General features: G+C 42.8%; 1 protein-coding gene across 1 annotated transcript in view; it reads right to left on the bottom strand.

The window, feature by feature from the left end:
• ADAM9 (ADAM metallopeptidase domain 9) overlaps positions 1-17314 on the bottom strand; it is a 170897-nt gene that overhangs the window by 55636 nt on the left and 97947 nt on the right. Inside the window, exons 5-6 of the mRNA XM_089661303.1 lie at positions 2629-2705; positions 451-637 (exon numbers count right to left, since the gene is read on the bottom strand). Coding sequence (XP_089517429.1) covers positions 451-637; positions 2629-2705 — 264 coding nt within the window. The remainder of the gene's footprint in view (positions 1-450; positions 638-2628; positions 2706-17314) is intronic.

Raw genomic sequence — 17314 nt, 5'->3', positions numbered from 1 at the left:
TGTATCAGACCTCTGCAGAGAGACCACTGCTTTAATACACAGTTTTTTCTCTGCAGCATTCTGGCAGGAGACAGGCTTTTCCACTCAGGCTCTGGCTACTTTCTAAAGAAAACAAACTTTGAACAGCTATTTAAATATCTGAAATGCATTTAAATGAATTAAACAAAAAGTTCAAATGGACTTTAAAGGGAGAAATAAAAGGGATCTGCAGTGGGTAGGGGAAGGGCATACTTGCAACAACGTGAAGTTTTCAGCAGCCTGAATAATTTCCAGAAGAAAGCTGGCAGAGTGTAGACAGCAGCAGTAGTAAAAGGGTTCACTGATATTCTTGCTGAATGCGCTGACCCTTTTATAGCTCCATTTAAGTATAATTATGACCCCTTAAACAACAACATGCACACAAATCCCACTTTAGGAATATCTAAAATATAGTTCTGATCATGGACTTACCCGCAAAAGCTGGGTCATACTTGGCGCATGCTGATGATCTCCCTCCTGCCCCATGTCAGGACTGGACACCCCACATACTATTGGCTCATTCTTCACATTCTCCATACGGTAGATCAGGTGATGAGACTTGGAGGAAGACTCCATGGGTTCGATACCATAACTCCCAGTCTTCAGGTGCAGCAGACCTCTGAGACACAATCAGAGATATCAGGTATCCGAATACCAGATGACCATTTACATTCAAAATATCTGCAACGTTTTCAGCATCCCTCCTCCCAGAAGCACCCTGGGCAACCACAATGTAGGAAGCACATCTACAGGCACCAAAATGCAAGATGGCCAACCACACACCCATTACCCATCCATGTGCCCCCCCCCCCACATGCTGGATAACCACATCATCAGTTGAACAATTTTACACACAAAAGGCTCCATTCATAAAGCTAATACACCAGGGTGAAGGTCTTACTGACTTTTTTTCTATCGAGTCCGATGAAATTTTAAAACAGTCCTTGAGTTACAGTGGAAGTAAACTCATTATGTACAAAAACAGCAGACAGGTAGACTTTCTATGACAGAGGAGACTCCTCTCCAGTCAATTGCTTCTCTCTGCTGTCAGTATTTATGTACATGTAGCCAAGCACGTGTAGCTTAGTATATAGTCTTAGCACGCTTCTGTGCCACGATGAAGTAAGGAAGTTATGTCATCCTAGCTTGGCCAATCAAGATGGTTGAAGACTCCAAACCTGGAAGATGACCAGGTAAATGATGCTTATGGCACTGCTTGAAGCCAGGAGGGAACTGCTTCCCTGGATCCACTAGAAGACAGGGTGCTGGTATGTCCATGTACTGATCCAGAAGGCAAACATATGTAAATTGAAGGATCGATGCTCTCCCAACCAGTGGAACCACTTCCCTGGATCCACTAGAAGACAGGGTGCTGGCAAGTCCATGTTCCAATCCAGAAGGCAAATATAAGTAAATTGGAGGATCGGTGCTCTCCTAACCAGTGGAACCACTTCCCTGGATCCACTAGAAGACAGGGTGCTGGCATGTCCATGTTCCAATCCAGAAGGCAAATATATGTAAATTGAAGGATCGGGCTCTCCCAACCAGCCCATGTAGACAAAGGATTAGAAACGGTTTCAGCCTATATGTCTCCACCGAAACCATGTCTATAAAACGTTTCAACCCACCCATCGGGGCTTAGTCATAAGGTCACCCTATGAATACCCCTTGTGGGTGGGATCAAACGTGTCAGACATGTAGACCGCTGATTATTTTTTAGATGTGATAGCTGCATTAGATGTGACATTTATGCTGTCCTCTAGTTTTATCTTGACAAAACAAGCTCTCTTGCAGTTACAAGGATGTGACAAACCATTTAGCTCTAATACAGTAGGGGTGCTTACAATGATAAGTTTTCATTAAAACCTTTATCCCAAAAGGAACAAAACTATTTGCTGTAACAGCTTATAAAGTATTAGCTGGAGTTCAGTTCAAGCTGCTAGTGCATGTATGAGCCCTTTTCAAAAACACAGCTCCCCATTGAAATGAATAGAAAACGTGTCAAAAACACATCAAAAGCACACCGTGGCAGTGTTTTGGTGCATTTTTGAGTCACATGTCCATGTTCCACAGGTGCATGCCAACCAGAAAATGCACTGGAAATGCATCTAAAACACATGAACAACACATATGCATTTCTAACATGTTTTTTCATTGGAAGAGTGTGAAAGCACCCTAAATCTCTAAATCTGCTAGTACATCTAATACTTCCCTCCCCCCAGACTGACAATACTGCAGTCCAAATCTGCCCCCTGTGTTCCTTCATCCAGAGTAGGGGCACTCTAATGCAGGAGGAGTGTTACTGGCCAGGTCACCAGGTGAAAACAGAGGGAAAAGGTCTAACAAAAAAGAACTAATGCAGCCACAACGTCTAAGGATTGGTAAGCTGCAATATATTACATTTCTGGTTTTGAGTTTAATACCACACTAATGAGACAGAAAAATTAGGAAGAGGTCAGGGGCCATCTCATCGCTACTGTTTAGCCTTGCCTAGCAATGCAACAGAGTTATTATAAATATATGTTGTTTTGGGGGTTTTTTTCTACCATAATACAATATTAGATCACCACACTTTTAGCTAATAAAACCCACAGAATAAAAAATAGTTACCGGAGGCCTGAGCAGGTGCTGATCGCTACCCGAGAGTCTGGATCTCCTTCTGCATATCCTTGATAGTGGCACTGATCCTGAAATGAATGGAATTGAATTAATACGAAGCAAAATGAAGTGTCAATCAGGGAGAGGGAGTTTGCAGGCAAGCCTGCTTCTTCTGAAAAATACAGCTCAGTTTTAAAATGTATGTACAAAAAAATAATGAAAGAAAAAGTAACCCAAAATCTTTACAGTATCACGTTAAAGCTGAGATTCAGGCAAGCCGATAAATATATAGATAAAATACATATATGGGAGCAGTTTTACCTGCCAAATATTTGTATTCCTGTCCAACCAGTCATGAGATGATTTACACACAACAAAGCCCTGGCTAGCAGGGTAGGAGATCTGACTTTTCTCTGCTGCAGGTACACTTATACAGTTGCAAGAAAAAGTATGTGAACCCCTTGGGATTACGTGGAGTTTTGCATGAATTGGGCATAAAATGTGCTCTGAACGTCATCTAAGTCACAACAATAGAAGAAAACAGTCTGCTGAACATAATACTACACAAACATTAGATGTTGCCATGGTTTAATTGCACATAACATGTAAACATTCACAGTGCAGGGAGGAAAAAGTATGTGAACCTTTGGACTTAATAACTGGTTGACCCTCTTTTGGCAGCAATAACCTCAACCAAACGTTTCCTGTAGTTGCAGATCAGACCTGCACAACGATCTGGAGTAATTTTGGACCACTCCTCTTCACAAAACTGTTTCAGTGTAGCAATATTTTTGGGATGGCTGGTGTGAATCGTTCTCTTAAGGTCAAGCCACAGCATTTCAATCGGGTTGAGGTCAGGACTCTGACTGGGCCACTCCAGAAGGCATACTCTGTGCTGTTGCAGCCATTGTTTTGTTGAATTACTTGTATGCTTTGGGTCATTGTCCTGTAGCATCACCCATCCTCTGCGGAGCTTCAGTTGGCGGACAGATGGTCGTACGTTTCCTGCAAAATGTCTTGATAAACTCTGGAATTCATTTTCCCTGTCAATGACAACAATCCGTCCAGGCCCTGAGGCAGCAAAGCAGCCCCAAACCATGATGCTCCCTCCGCCATGTTTTACATTGGGGATGAGGTTTTGATGTTGGTGTGCTGTGCCTTTTTTTCTCCACACATAGTGTTGTGTGTTTTTCCCAAACAACTCAATCTTGGTTTCATCTGTCCACAGTATATTTTGCCAGTAGTGCTGTGCAACATCCAGGTGCTCTTTTGCAAACTTCAAACGTGCTGCAATATTCTTTTTGGACAGCAATGGCTTCCTCCGTGGTGTCCTCCCATGTACTCCATTCTTGTTTAATGTTTTCCTTATTGTAGATGTGTCAACAAAAATGTTAGCATGTGCCAGAGATTTCTGTAGGTCTTTAGCTGACACTCTGGGATTCTTCTTTACCTCATGCAGCATTCTGCGCTGTGCTCTTGCAGTCATTTTTACAGGACGACCTCGCCTTGGGAGAGTAGCAACAGTGCTAAACTTTCTCCATTTGTAGACAGTCTGTCTTACCGTGGACACATGGACATCAAGGCTTTTGGAGATACTTTTGTAACCCTTTCCAGCTTCATGCAAGTCAACAATTCTTGATCGTAGGTCTTCTGAGAGCTCTTTTCTGCGAGGCATGGTTCACATCAGACAGTGCTTCTTGAAACCAGTAAACCCAAAACAGGTGTGTGTTTTTAAAAGCAGGACAGCTGTCAGCAACACATCCAATATCATCACACTGATTGGAGTCAAGGTTGGCTCACTCCTGGCTCCAATTAGCTCTGGGAGAAGTCATTAAGCTAGGGCCTCACATACTTTTTCCTCCCTGCACTGTGAATGTTTACATGTTATGTGCAATTAAACCATGGCAACATCTAATGTTTGTGTAGTATTATGTTCAGCAGACTGTGTTCTTCTATTAATAAGAAAAATTAATAATAGCGCCTATGGTCAAAATTGTATAACTTACTAATAGTGTACCAGCTGCAAAAAACCACCATATATAAAGTGTACCAATTAATAAATAATTTGCGCTAGTAAATATATATAAATATATGTAAAGAAATCATCAAATCATAAGTCCAGAAAAATATATATATACCAATACCACAGAAAAATATAAAAAACTTTTTAGGTGCAAAAAAAAAACAAAAAAACTTTTGTGCAAAAGGAGTGTCTCAATATAAAAAAAGTGTCTCAATATAAAAAAATTTCACCAAAAAACCTTGATAATATAATGGCAGGTCATCCATAAAAATATCTTCAGAAACGGAAGCTCTCCAACACACCGATCCTCATCGATCGAAATAACAGGACGAAAAACTTTGTAGTTAATCGAAAATCCACTTCTCCAATAGAAAAAGGACCACCTTCAAACGTATCCATGGGGGGAAATGCCAAGCACTCGAGAGAAACAGAAAGACTTCATGGTGCAATATTATAAAAACCAATTCCTTTATTAGATACTCATTGCACTTACTCAAGAGGTGTCCCAGCCGACACCAGCATCAACAGCATCAACAGCAATCACATAAACGAGCCTGACTACTCAGCACATGTGCAATAGCTGGCAGTCAAAAACGTAATGACATCACATCAATCAAGCTCCGCCCTACGCGTTTCGTCATCGACGTCCTCACGGAGCTTGTGACTTAGATAACGTTCAGAGCACATTTTATGCCCAATTCATGCAAAACTCCACGTAATCCCAAGGGGTTCACATACTTTTTCTTGCAACTGTAGGTCCCCCACACCGTGGGATTGGACAGTGAAGGAGAAGCAGCAGACTAATGAGCTCATCGCATTATCACTGTTCTCTCCTCCTGTCAGCATGGTCCTTATTAGCACATCAGCACTTAAGTACAACTGACTAGCTACTTGTGCTGCTTCTCCCTCTCCCAGTGTGAGCTCTGCTGTACAAGGATTGCAATATGCTGACACCAAGTCATTTGAAAACTAATGCAGCCACCACATCTAATGACATGGAAGCTGCAATATATAGCGTTTTAGTTAACAGTGGAGAGTAATTACATCATAGCATGAAAAAAAACCCCAAAAAAACAAAGACATGACTTCTGAGTTTCAGCAAAAGGCAATATATATGAAAAACACGCATCAGCATCATTTAATTGACTTCTAGATCCAGACCTAATGGAAACTAATAAATGAAACATGATAGAGATTTGTGACTGCACAGGCAGTAAACCAAGACAGAAAGCAGTTATACATATTGTATATACTAGTCTTTACACTGCTTTCTTTTCCTTTTTAATTGAATTGTCAGTTTCCTTTATGGCTGGATCACAACTAAGGACTCTTTCACACAGGGCGGACGCTGCCAGGAGTCTGCTTGCTCAGCGGGTGATCTGTCCGCTGATCCACCACTGAGCAGGTGAATGATTGGCCCTTGTCCGCTTATGCACAGCAAATACAGACACAACCTGATCTCCTCTATGGGACGTTGGATGTAAACAGACCGGCTGTCCATTTACACCCGACTACCCATGGATAGGAATTGATCACCATCTGTTTGTTATCAGCGGATTGGAGGGAGGCGGGTGTATGCGGCCACGTCTGTTTACACCCAACGCTCCATAGAGGAGAATGGAGGGTTGCATCAGGTCCACCTGAAAAACAGGACAGGCGGACCCGATGGGACCGCTAGTGTGAAAGGGGTATTAATCACAAAGGAACACAGTCCTTGTTCCTGTGCAATTCCTATGTGACTTTGCGATTTCAATGGGCTGAAATTGCATCAAAAGTAGTGCATGCACTACTTTTCAAAAACGCACCGGATCACGCGGTACTGCGGCATCATGAAATCTGTTGTGGGCAAACACATTGTATTTGTGGCATCCTTAGAATAATACGGACACCCGCAGATCGCAGATGTTTTTTGGACATGGTGCGGGAAACACACACGGAATGAGGGTTTCCCACACCATGTTCCGGTATGAACAAGCCTTTATTGAACATGCAACATCTGACGCAAGAACACCATTTTACAGAACAGGGTAAGAAACATTTTGACATTTTAAAGTCTTGCCACCATCGCCAAGTTTGCAGTTGAGGCCCCTTTTATTTAATTCTCTGAAACTTTACCTAAAGCTGCATGTGGGCAGCACAGCGGCTAAATGGCTAGCACTTCTGCCTGACAGTACTAGGGTTGTTAGTTTAAAAGCCACGGCACCTCCTGCCTGGAGTTTGCATGTTCTCCCTATGCCTGCGTGGGTTTCCTCCGGGTACTCTGGTTTCCTCCCACACACTAAAGACATGCTAGTAGGTTAATTGGCTCCTGTCTAAATTGGCCCTAGTATGTGTATGTATGAATGTAAGTTAGGGACCTTAAATTGTACACCCCTTGAGGGTTAGTTATTGATGTGAATGTACAATATATATGTAAAGCGCTGCGTAAACTGACGGCGCTATATAAGTACCTGAAATAAATAAATAAATGTGGACACTCCTATGTATGGCAGATAGTAAAGCATCAAGGCCACACCTTTAGTGAATGCTGAAATACATTACATTACCAGTGATAAACTGACAGAAACATTTCTTTTTATCGAATTATTGAACAGCTTCATGCGAAGGTGCTTTTGTCACTCATCACTTTTAACAGTCATGGGATTTTAAACCAGCACCCAAAAGATTTACAACAGCTCCAAGCAAACATATTATTATAAATTTATTTATATCTTAATTGCTGTAAAGTTTGAACTTGCTACGTGAATTGGGAGTGCTGCCAGTAATGACGCTGCAGTGTACAGGCTGGGTGCTGACAAAGTCCAAGTACAAGATAACTGCGTGGAAATCAGACCTGACCAATGAGCACCATAAGCACTGTCTGGACACTAGAGGGCGAGCTAAGCTTCCATTGTTCTTCCATCAGCCAGTGCGGGCACAGCGATAGAGCAATTAATCTAAATGGACATCCGAATAAAAAAATTTCTTCAGTTCAGATATTTCCCAGTCTTCACATTCTGTAAAATGATAAATCTGGATTACCTACACACAGGTGAAGTAGTCTGGGATATACAGCCATAACATTAAGACGACTGACAGGTAAAAATCAATCTTGTTACAATGGCACCTAAAAAGTGGGAGAGATATATTAGGCAGCAAGAGAACATGTTGTCCCTGAAGTTTGGTGTTGGAAGCAGAAAAAATGGGCAAGTGTAAGGATTTGAGTGATGCTGACAAGGGCCAAATTGTAATGCCTAGGGTCACAGCAACTACTAAACTGCAGCTCTTGTGGGATGTGACTGATCTGCAGTGGTCAGGATCGACCAAAAGTGGTCCAAGTAGGGAAAAGCATCAAATCGGTGACAGGGTCATGGATGGTCAAGGCTCGTTGATGCATGTAGGGAAAGAAGGCTGGCTTGTGTTCTCTGATCTAATAAAAGAGCTACTGTGGCCCAAATTGCTGAAAACGTTACTGCTGGTTCCAACAGAAAGGTGTCAGAACACACAGTGCACTGAGGTTTGCTACGTATGGGGCTGCGTAGGCGCAGACCGGTCAGAGTGCCCATGCTGACCCGTGCTCACAGCCAAAACAGCCTACAATGGACACGTGAGAATCAGAACTGGACCACAGAGCAATGGAAGAAGGTGGCCTGATATGATGAATTTAAAGCAGAGCTCAACCCAAATGGGGAAGTTCCACTTTAAGCCCCCGCTCCCCATTAAGGATTGGCTCCTTTGGGGAGCGGGTACCCGAATTCAACAGGTACCCGCTACCACCTCCGCTGCGATTGCCTAGGCAATCGGAAGCTGTCCTCCCCCCTCCCTCCCCGTAGACTTCTGGAACACATGACAGGTCCCAGAAGACTATGGGACCATTCAAAAAGTGCAGTGCTTCTCACGCATGTGCAGTGGGCACCTGGCTGTGAAGCCGCAACCTGTCACAGCCGGGTGCCCACACTGAAGATGCCGGTGCCAGGGAGAGAAGATGGCCGGTGAAACCAGCCATGGTGAGGACATTGCTGGACCGAGGGACAGGTAAGTGTCTGTATTTTAATAGTCAGCAGCTACAGTTTTTGTAGCTGCTAACATTTTTTTTTTTTCTTCAGGTGGAACTCCACTTTAAGAATGGTTTGAGGGACACAACAAGTTCAAGTTGTTGACTTAGCTTTCAAATTCTCTGGCTCTCAACCCATATCGAGCATCTGTGGGATGTGCTGGGAAAAACAATTCCGATCCTTGGAAGTCCCACCTCATAAAAGGTTTCTGTTACTGGCAGCATGGTTCCAGAGAGCACTGCATACCTTCAGGGGTTATGGTGGGTGGTCATAATGTTATGGCTGATTGGTGTATGTTCAAGGGCTACAGTGGAAGAAACTGCTCTTGGGGTCATATAGTTGTTTGGTTCAGCTAATATTGGTTTATCTCTTTTCTTTTCTGGTTGCACACTTATCCTTAAAGTGGAACTATACTGCATCTGAGCACCACAAACCAAAAATGCTATTTGATCCATTGTTAATATTCAAAGCAAACTCCCCCATCCATCCATGGCTCCATGCTTTATTTGCTGAGAAATAATTTCAAAACTGGCGAGACTGGAATCCCAATGAGCTTTTTCAATAGTGTCATTCACGATTACCTGCGCACGCACATACAATGTGCTGTATGTTTCCTCTTGCATTTTACCTTCATTCGCACTGGCATTCTTGTGTTCACCCTTTACCAATGGAGTGCAATTGTAAATGAGGCATGAGAAAAGATATCTGTCACTACACACACAGCTCACGTCCCAATAACCATGCAATCAGCAAGGCCTCATACAAATGGACGTCTGCAGGCATAGAAATATACCCAGAGTAAAAGTTCTGGTGGCTCCCTGCACTAAAGGAGCCCCAGGAAGGGAGTACAGAGGACCATAGAAGTGAATGACTGAACACTCCTGTACTCAATATAAACAGCAATCCTTCTATGCATCAGCGTATATCTGTGCATGCATGACAAATTCCTACAATGGGGATGTTTTATATTTATGCTTCCCAGATCACAGTTTCTAGCTCTAAGGCCAGTTTATCCACATTTACATATATTTAGATGAATTTAGTGTCTAAGCGGATCCTGGACACAAGAAGTTTTATTTTCTCTAAACGCAGCTAATCTGATGACACCTAAATGTGGGTAAACGCAGTGTGAATGGTACTGTTGACAAATCATTACAAGAATTTAAATTTGTTTAGAAATGTCTAAACGCATATAAACACAGGTTTGAAAGTGTCAGTGTGTGTGGGGCTTTACATACGCACTTTAACATACACACCTCAATGCTCAAAATTCCATTGCTAGTTAGATCTGCACCCCAGCAGACACAGCTCACTTCCCAGTATGCATGTCACCAGTACGTTTTGCAATCCAGCACACACAGCTCACTTCCCAGAACCATGCCACAAATGAAGTCTGCACTCCAGACATACACAGCTGACTTCTCAGTATTCATGACCCTAGTGACATCTGCACCACAACATACACAGCTCACTTCCCCATTTCAATATCCCTAGCGAGATCTGCACCCCAGCACACACACCTCACTTCCCCATATCAATATCACTAGTGAGATCTGCACCCCAGAACACACACCTCACTCCCCATATCAATATCTCTACTGAGATCTCTACCCCAGAACACACACCTCACTCCCCATATCAATATCACTAGTGAGATCTCTACCCCAGAATACACACCTCACTCCCCATATCAATATCTCTACTGAGATCTGCACCCCAGCACACACACCTCACTCGTCATATCAATATAACTAGTGAGATCTGCACCCCAGAACACACACCTCACTTCCCCATATCAGTATCACTAGTGAGATCTGCACCCCAGAACACACACAGCTCACTTCCCCATATCAATATCACTAGTGCGATCTCTACCCCAGCACATACACCTCACTTCCCATATCAATATCACAAGTGAGATCTGCACCCCAGCATACACACCTCACTTCCCATATCAATATCACTACTGCGATCTCTACCCCAGCGCACACACCTCACTTCCCCATATCAATATCACTAGTGAGATCTGCACCCCAGAACACACAAACCTCACTTCCCCATATCAATATCACAAGTGAGATCTGCACCCCAGCATACACACCTCACTTCCCATATCAATATCACTAATGAGATCTGCAGCCCAGCACACACACCTCACTTCCCCATATCAATATCATCACTAGTAAGATCTGCACCCCAGAACACACATCTCACTCCCCCATATCAATATCATAAGTGAGATCTGCACCCCAGAACACACACCTCACTCCCCATATTAATATCACTAGTGAGATCTGTACTCCAGAACACACACCTCACTTCCTAGTATCCATATCACAACAATCCAGTACACACAGCTCACTTCCCCATATCAATATCATTAGTGAGATCTGCACCCCAGAACACACACACCTCACTTCCCCATATCAATATCACTAGTGAGATCTGCACCCCAGCACACACACCTCACTTCCCAGTATGCATGTCACCAGTACGTTTTGCAATCCAGCACACACAGCTCACTTCCCAGAACCATGCCACTAATGAAGTCTGCACTCCAGACATACACAGCTGACTCCTCAGTATTCATGACCCTAGTGACATCTGCACCACAACATACACATACACATACATACAAGCTCACTTCCCCATTCCGATATCCCTAGCGAGATCTGCACTCCAGAACACACACCTCACTCCCCATATCAATATGACTATTGAGATCTGAACCCCAGCACACACACCTCACTCCCCATATCAATATCAGTAGTGAGATCTGCACCCCAGAACACACACCTCACTCCCCATATCAATATCACTAGTGAGATCTGCACCCCAGCACACACACCTCACTCCCCATATCAATATCAGTAGTGAGATCTGCACCCCAGAACACACACCTCACTCCCCATATCAATATCACTAGTGAGATCTGAACCCCAGCACACACACCTCACTTCCCCATATCAATATCAGTAGTGAGATCTGCACCCCAGAACACACACCTCACTTCCCCATATCAATATCAGTAGTGAGATCTGCACCCCAGCACACACACCTCACTCCCCAGTATCCATATCACAACAATCCAGCACACACAGCTCTCTCCCCAGTATCCATGTCACTAATAAACTCTGTACTCCAGTACACACAGTACTCCCCAGTATCCATATCACAACAATCCAGCACACACAGCTCACTACCAGTATCCATGTCACTAATGAAGTCTGCACTCCAGTACACACAGCTCTCTCCCCAGTATCCATATTCCAACAATCCAGCACATACAGCTCACTTCCCAATATGACTATCACAAGTGAGATCTGCCCCCCAGCACACACAGCTCACTTCCCAGTACCTATATCACAACAATACAGCACATACAGCTCACTACCAGTATCCATGTCATTAATGACATCTGCACTCCAGTACACACAGATCAGTCCCCAGTATCCATGTCACTAGTGAGGTCTGCACTCTTGTATCATGTATGTGGAAGGAAGATGAGGTCAAAGGCCCCCACCTTCGTTAAGTGATGGCTATTGTAACTTAACCTATATAGCCTGTAAGCCATTTATGCCTCACTTTTCCTGAAAATCATTAGAACTAAAGAACTGGCTTGAAAAATTTATGAAACATCTTCAATGTTACGGAACAGGTCCAGATGCATGAGACCAACTACTTCTACTACTACTAGCTATACCATAACTTAGATAAATGAGAACCTTCACAGAGAGCTTCCACAAAAGTCTCTGGCAAGTCAGAAGAATCAGGTTGTAATATGTGGAGTCCGCTGTGGCAAGCCAGTGTCAACTCCCCCTGGTTTTATTTCCCTTATTATTACAAGTACTACATGGTATACCTCATACTAAAAAAGGAATAATTGAAAAGGAAAGAGGGGCAGTTCCTCCAACTGAAGGACAACTGGAAGCTATGGAGTTAGGCTATTCATAATGGCCAATTCTGCTGTATCATATAACATGGCCATCCCCAGTGTACAGAAGGCCATGTTTGAGAGGAATATCTGCTAATTCTGGTCAACTTTGGAGCATTTACATGATGAAGTTCTCTGAAATTAATTTATTTCCCAAAAGTACATATTACGTAGAAATAACTGAGGGCCTACAAGAAAATGATCAACAATATGAAGTGTTGCAAAGTGACGTCCTGTTTGTCACCAAGAATAAAAGTGTGTTTTGCAAGCCTTACATTACATGACCCCAGAAAGAAAATGTGTCAGACAACTGACTTATGATCTATGCAGCAGGAAAACCATATTCATTACTCAGTCAGATTACTGGAGACCAGCTCATTTCCTAAACAAGCAGCCAACCTATGACCTCCACTGTCTTTTTATCTTATCAGCAATTCCTGTGGCCTGACAAAAAAAACAGGACATGGTAAAATATAGTCCATGATTAAAAAAAGGATAGCGTACAAAGGAATGAAAGAATGAGCACCTTAAATATAGGCCATTGTGTTCTTCTACTTCTCGGATTCTGATCGCCAAGCTCTGATCAGTTTTCATCAAAACCATAAATGAAAGTTCAATGTGGTCTCTCAGTGTGGAGTACAAAGGAATGAAAGAGTGAGCACCTTAAAATATAGGTCAATGTGTTCTACTGCTTCCAGGATTCTGATCGCCAAGCTCTGATCAGTTTTCATCAAAACCAAAAATGAAAGTTCAGTGTGGTCTCTTCACATTCCACCATTATTGGACACCAGACCTTCAAGTCAACTATATAGTTCATCCATTTCAAATGCAAGAGCTAAATCATCAAAGCATACTAAATAATGCAACTTACTGAGTGTCCACCTTCATCTCTCAACTTCTCTCAGTTCACAAGGTATCACATCTTAAACTGCCAAGGCTGTGCTTATGATTATGTATATAAGTGATTCACCATATATAATTCAAGATATGGGTGAGCTTTTCTGTAAACGTAATTAAAGCAGGATTCATCCAAAAGGGGAGGAATCCCGCTTTGGATGAATACCGATGAAAGGGGGAAAAAAAAAAGGTTCCAAAAGTGTTGGGGTGGGGGGAAGGCTGAACTGCCTTCCCCTCACCCCAACATTTTTGGAACCTTTTTTTAATTTTTTTGGGAGACTGAAGCTCCTCTATAAATGTCCAGTGCATGCAAATCATCAAAGACTCCCAAAGACCTTCATAAAGAAATGGTATCCAACGTAAGGATCCGACACAATCATGTGACCAATCCACACAATGGATTTATTTTCTGCTGCATTGCAAACAAAGGAAGACAGGTAAGTACACTGAACAGTTTCAAGCATCCCCACCCTTCAGTTCACTGTAGAGATGCTCTTCCATAGTCACCTGGCCAAGCATGCCAGAGTCTGTCACTTGTATGTGCCAATCATCTGTTTCCAAGGAATGTCCCGCAGCCATATAACTACATGGAACTTGTACACTTATGGCTATGGGGTGGGGAATGCTCCCACTGCAGATGATTGGCCCATTACAGGTGACCGCTTCCTGGGTGGAATTGACCAAGGCGGTTTGGAAGAGCATCAAAACACGTCAGAGATCATCTCTAGTTCATAAATTTACTCAGATGATGGGGATAAGGTGGGCAGAAAGTATTTAAAAGGCTCTGGGTGATAATTCCCTCTTTTACAGCTTTACTTCATTTGGTTTCATTGGTATCTTAATCCTCTATGTCAGGTCAGCAGAAATCTACCTTTTTCCAGATATTTTGTCATGCATTCACATTTGAGTGCATTCCTAGTGAATCTGGAGTGTTTTTAAAGCATTTTAGAAGTTTTGTGCAATAATTTCTTGCAAGTATATCAAGCTTTTGTTTTCATGGACTGGGCAAGGGGAGGAGAGCAATTCTACTTGTTTCCCAGCATACTTACCTATCTAACTTTACAGCTTTATTTATTTTCTAATAATCTCACTGTATTCATGTGCAGCATCTCTCTTTTATATATATATATATATATATATATATATATATATATATATATATACACATACACACATACGTACAAACACACCTCAAAAACATTCAAGGAACACTTTGAAAACACATTAGATCTCAATGGGGAAAAATATCATGCTAAATATCTATACTGATATGGACTGGGTAATGTTTTAGGAACGTAAGGGTGCCCCATCGTTTGATGGAAATGAAAATGATCAACCTACAGAGGACTGAATTCAAAGACATCCCAGAAATCAAAGTGAAAAATCATGCAGCAGACTAGTACATTTTGCTAAAATTTAATTGCAGAAACTCAAACTGGTACTCAGTAGTTTGTTTGCCCCACACGTGCTTGTATGCATGCCTGACAACGTCGGGGCATACTCCTAATGAGACAACGGATGGTGTCATGGGGTATATCCTCCCAGATCTGGACGAGGGCATCACTGAGCTCCTGGACAGTCTGAGGTGCAACCTGGCGGTATCAGATGGACCAAAGCATGATATCCCAGAGGTGTTCTATTGGATTTAGGTCAGGCGAGTGTGGGGGCCAATCAATGGTATCAATTCTTTCATCCTCCAGGAACTGCCTGCATACTCTCACCACACGAGGCCAGGTATTGTTGTGCACCAGGAGGAACCCAGGACCCACTGCACCAGTGTAGGATCTGACAATGGGTCCAATGATTTCATCCCGATACCTAATGGCAGTCAGGGTTCTGGCAATAACGTTCTCCACGGCTTCTTCAAACCCTTTCACATGTTTCACATGTGCTCAGGGTGAACCTGCTCTCATCTGTGAAAAGCACAGGCGCCAGTGGTGAACCTGCCAATTCTAGTGTTCAATGGCAAATGACAATCGAGCTCTATGGTGCTGGGCAGTGAGCACAGGGTCCACTAGAGGATGTCGGGTCCTAAGGCCACCCTCATGAAGTCTGTTTCTGACTGTTTGGTTAGAGACATTCACAACAGTGGCCTGCTGGAAGTAATTTTGTAGGTCTCTGGCAGTGCTCATCCTGTTCCTCCTAGAGCAGGGGTAGGCAACCTGTGGCTCTCCAGCTGTTGCAGGACTACAAGTTCCATAATGCCTCTGCAAGTCATAGCTGTAACTGTGAGTTTTGTAATGTTGCAATGCCTCATGGGAAATGTAGTTCCACAACAGCTAGAGAGCCGCAGGTTGCCTACCGCTGTCCTAGAGTAACTGCCTGTCTCCTGGAATCTTCTCCATGCTCTTGAAACTGTGCTGGGAGACACAGCAAACCTTCTGGCAATGGTATGTATTGATGTGCCATCCTGGAGGAGTTGGACTACCTGTGCAACCTTTGTAGGGTCCAAGTATCACCTCATGCTACCAGTAGTCACACTGACCCTAGCCAAATGCAAAACTAGTTAAAAACAGTCAGAAAAGATGAGTAGGGAAAAAGATGTCAGTGGCCTCCACCGGTAAAACCATTCCTGTTCTGGGGGTCATCTCGTTGTTGCCCATATAGTGTACCTGATAATTTCATTAGCACCAAAGCAGCTGAAACTGATTTACAACCCCCTCTGCCGCCTATTAACTGACCAGATCAATATCCCAGGAGTTTCATTGACTTTATGCTATACTCTGATTAAAAAGTGTTCCTTTAATCTTTTTGAGCAGTATATATATATATATATATATATATATACATATACACACACACACTGTATATTCATTCTATTATATATACAGTACTGTGCAATTGTGGAAGTTGTGTGTGTAAAAATGCTGTAAATTAAGAATGCTTTCAGACTTTTAGAAATAGAATTGTTAATAGTTTATTTTTACAGTTAAGAATATGGAAAAAAAATGAACAGAAGTGAAATCTAAATCAAATCAATATTTCGTGTGATCACCCTTTGGCTTCTAAACAGCATCAATTCTTCTAGATACACTTGCACACAGTTTTTGAAGGAACTCGTCAGGTAGATTGTTTGGGGTTGTTGTCCTGCTGCAGAATATATTTGGGGCCAATCATTTGCCTCTGTATTGGAATGGCATGAAGGATAAGTATCTGCCTGTGTTTCTCAGCATTGAGGACACCATTGATCCTGACCAAATCTCCAACTCCATTTGCAGAAATGCAGCACCAAAATTGCAAGGAACATCTACCATGCTTCACTGTTTCCTGCAGACACTCATTATTGTACAGTTTTACAGCCCTTTGACTAATAAACTACCTCCTACTACAACTATGGCTTTTTGGCCACAATTCCTTCATGAAGACCACTTCAGGCCAGACTTGCCCGGCCAGTGGATGGGTGTACTTCGGTCCTACTGGTTTCCACCAGTTCTGGGCTGATTGAACTGCTGGACATCTTCTGATGTCAATGGGAATTAAGCATGATGTGTCTCATCTGCTGCATTAAGTTTCTTTGGCTGACCACTGCATCTATGGTCCACAATGTTTCCCAATGAATGGTGTCCTCAATGCTGAGAAATACAAGCAGATATTTATCCATCATGCCATACTATTAGGGAGGCATGTGATTGGCCCCAAATTTATTTTGCAGCAGGGCAATGACCACAAACATTCAGCCAATGTCATTAAAAACTATCTTCGGTGTAAAAAAGAACAAGGAGCACTGCAAGTAATGCTTTCGCTTTCACAGAGCCCCAATCTCAACATCAAGTCTGTCTGGGATTACATGAAGAGTCAGAAGGATTTAAG

The sequence above is a fragment of the Staurois parvus genome, unplaced genomic scaffold (assembly GCF_062004578.1).
Source record: "Staurois parvus isolate SC_StPar_1 unplaced genomic scaffold, SC_StPar_1.0 ptg001328l, whole genome shotgun sequence".
Taxonomy (NCBI): domain Eukaryota; kingdom Metazoa; phylum Chordata; class Amphibia; order Anura; family Ranidae; genus Staurois; species Staurois parvus.
The sequence above is the reverse complement of the archived record's forward strand: the minus strand, read 5'-3'. Positions and strand labels throughout refer to the sequence as shown.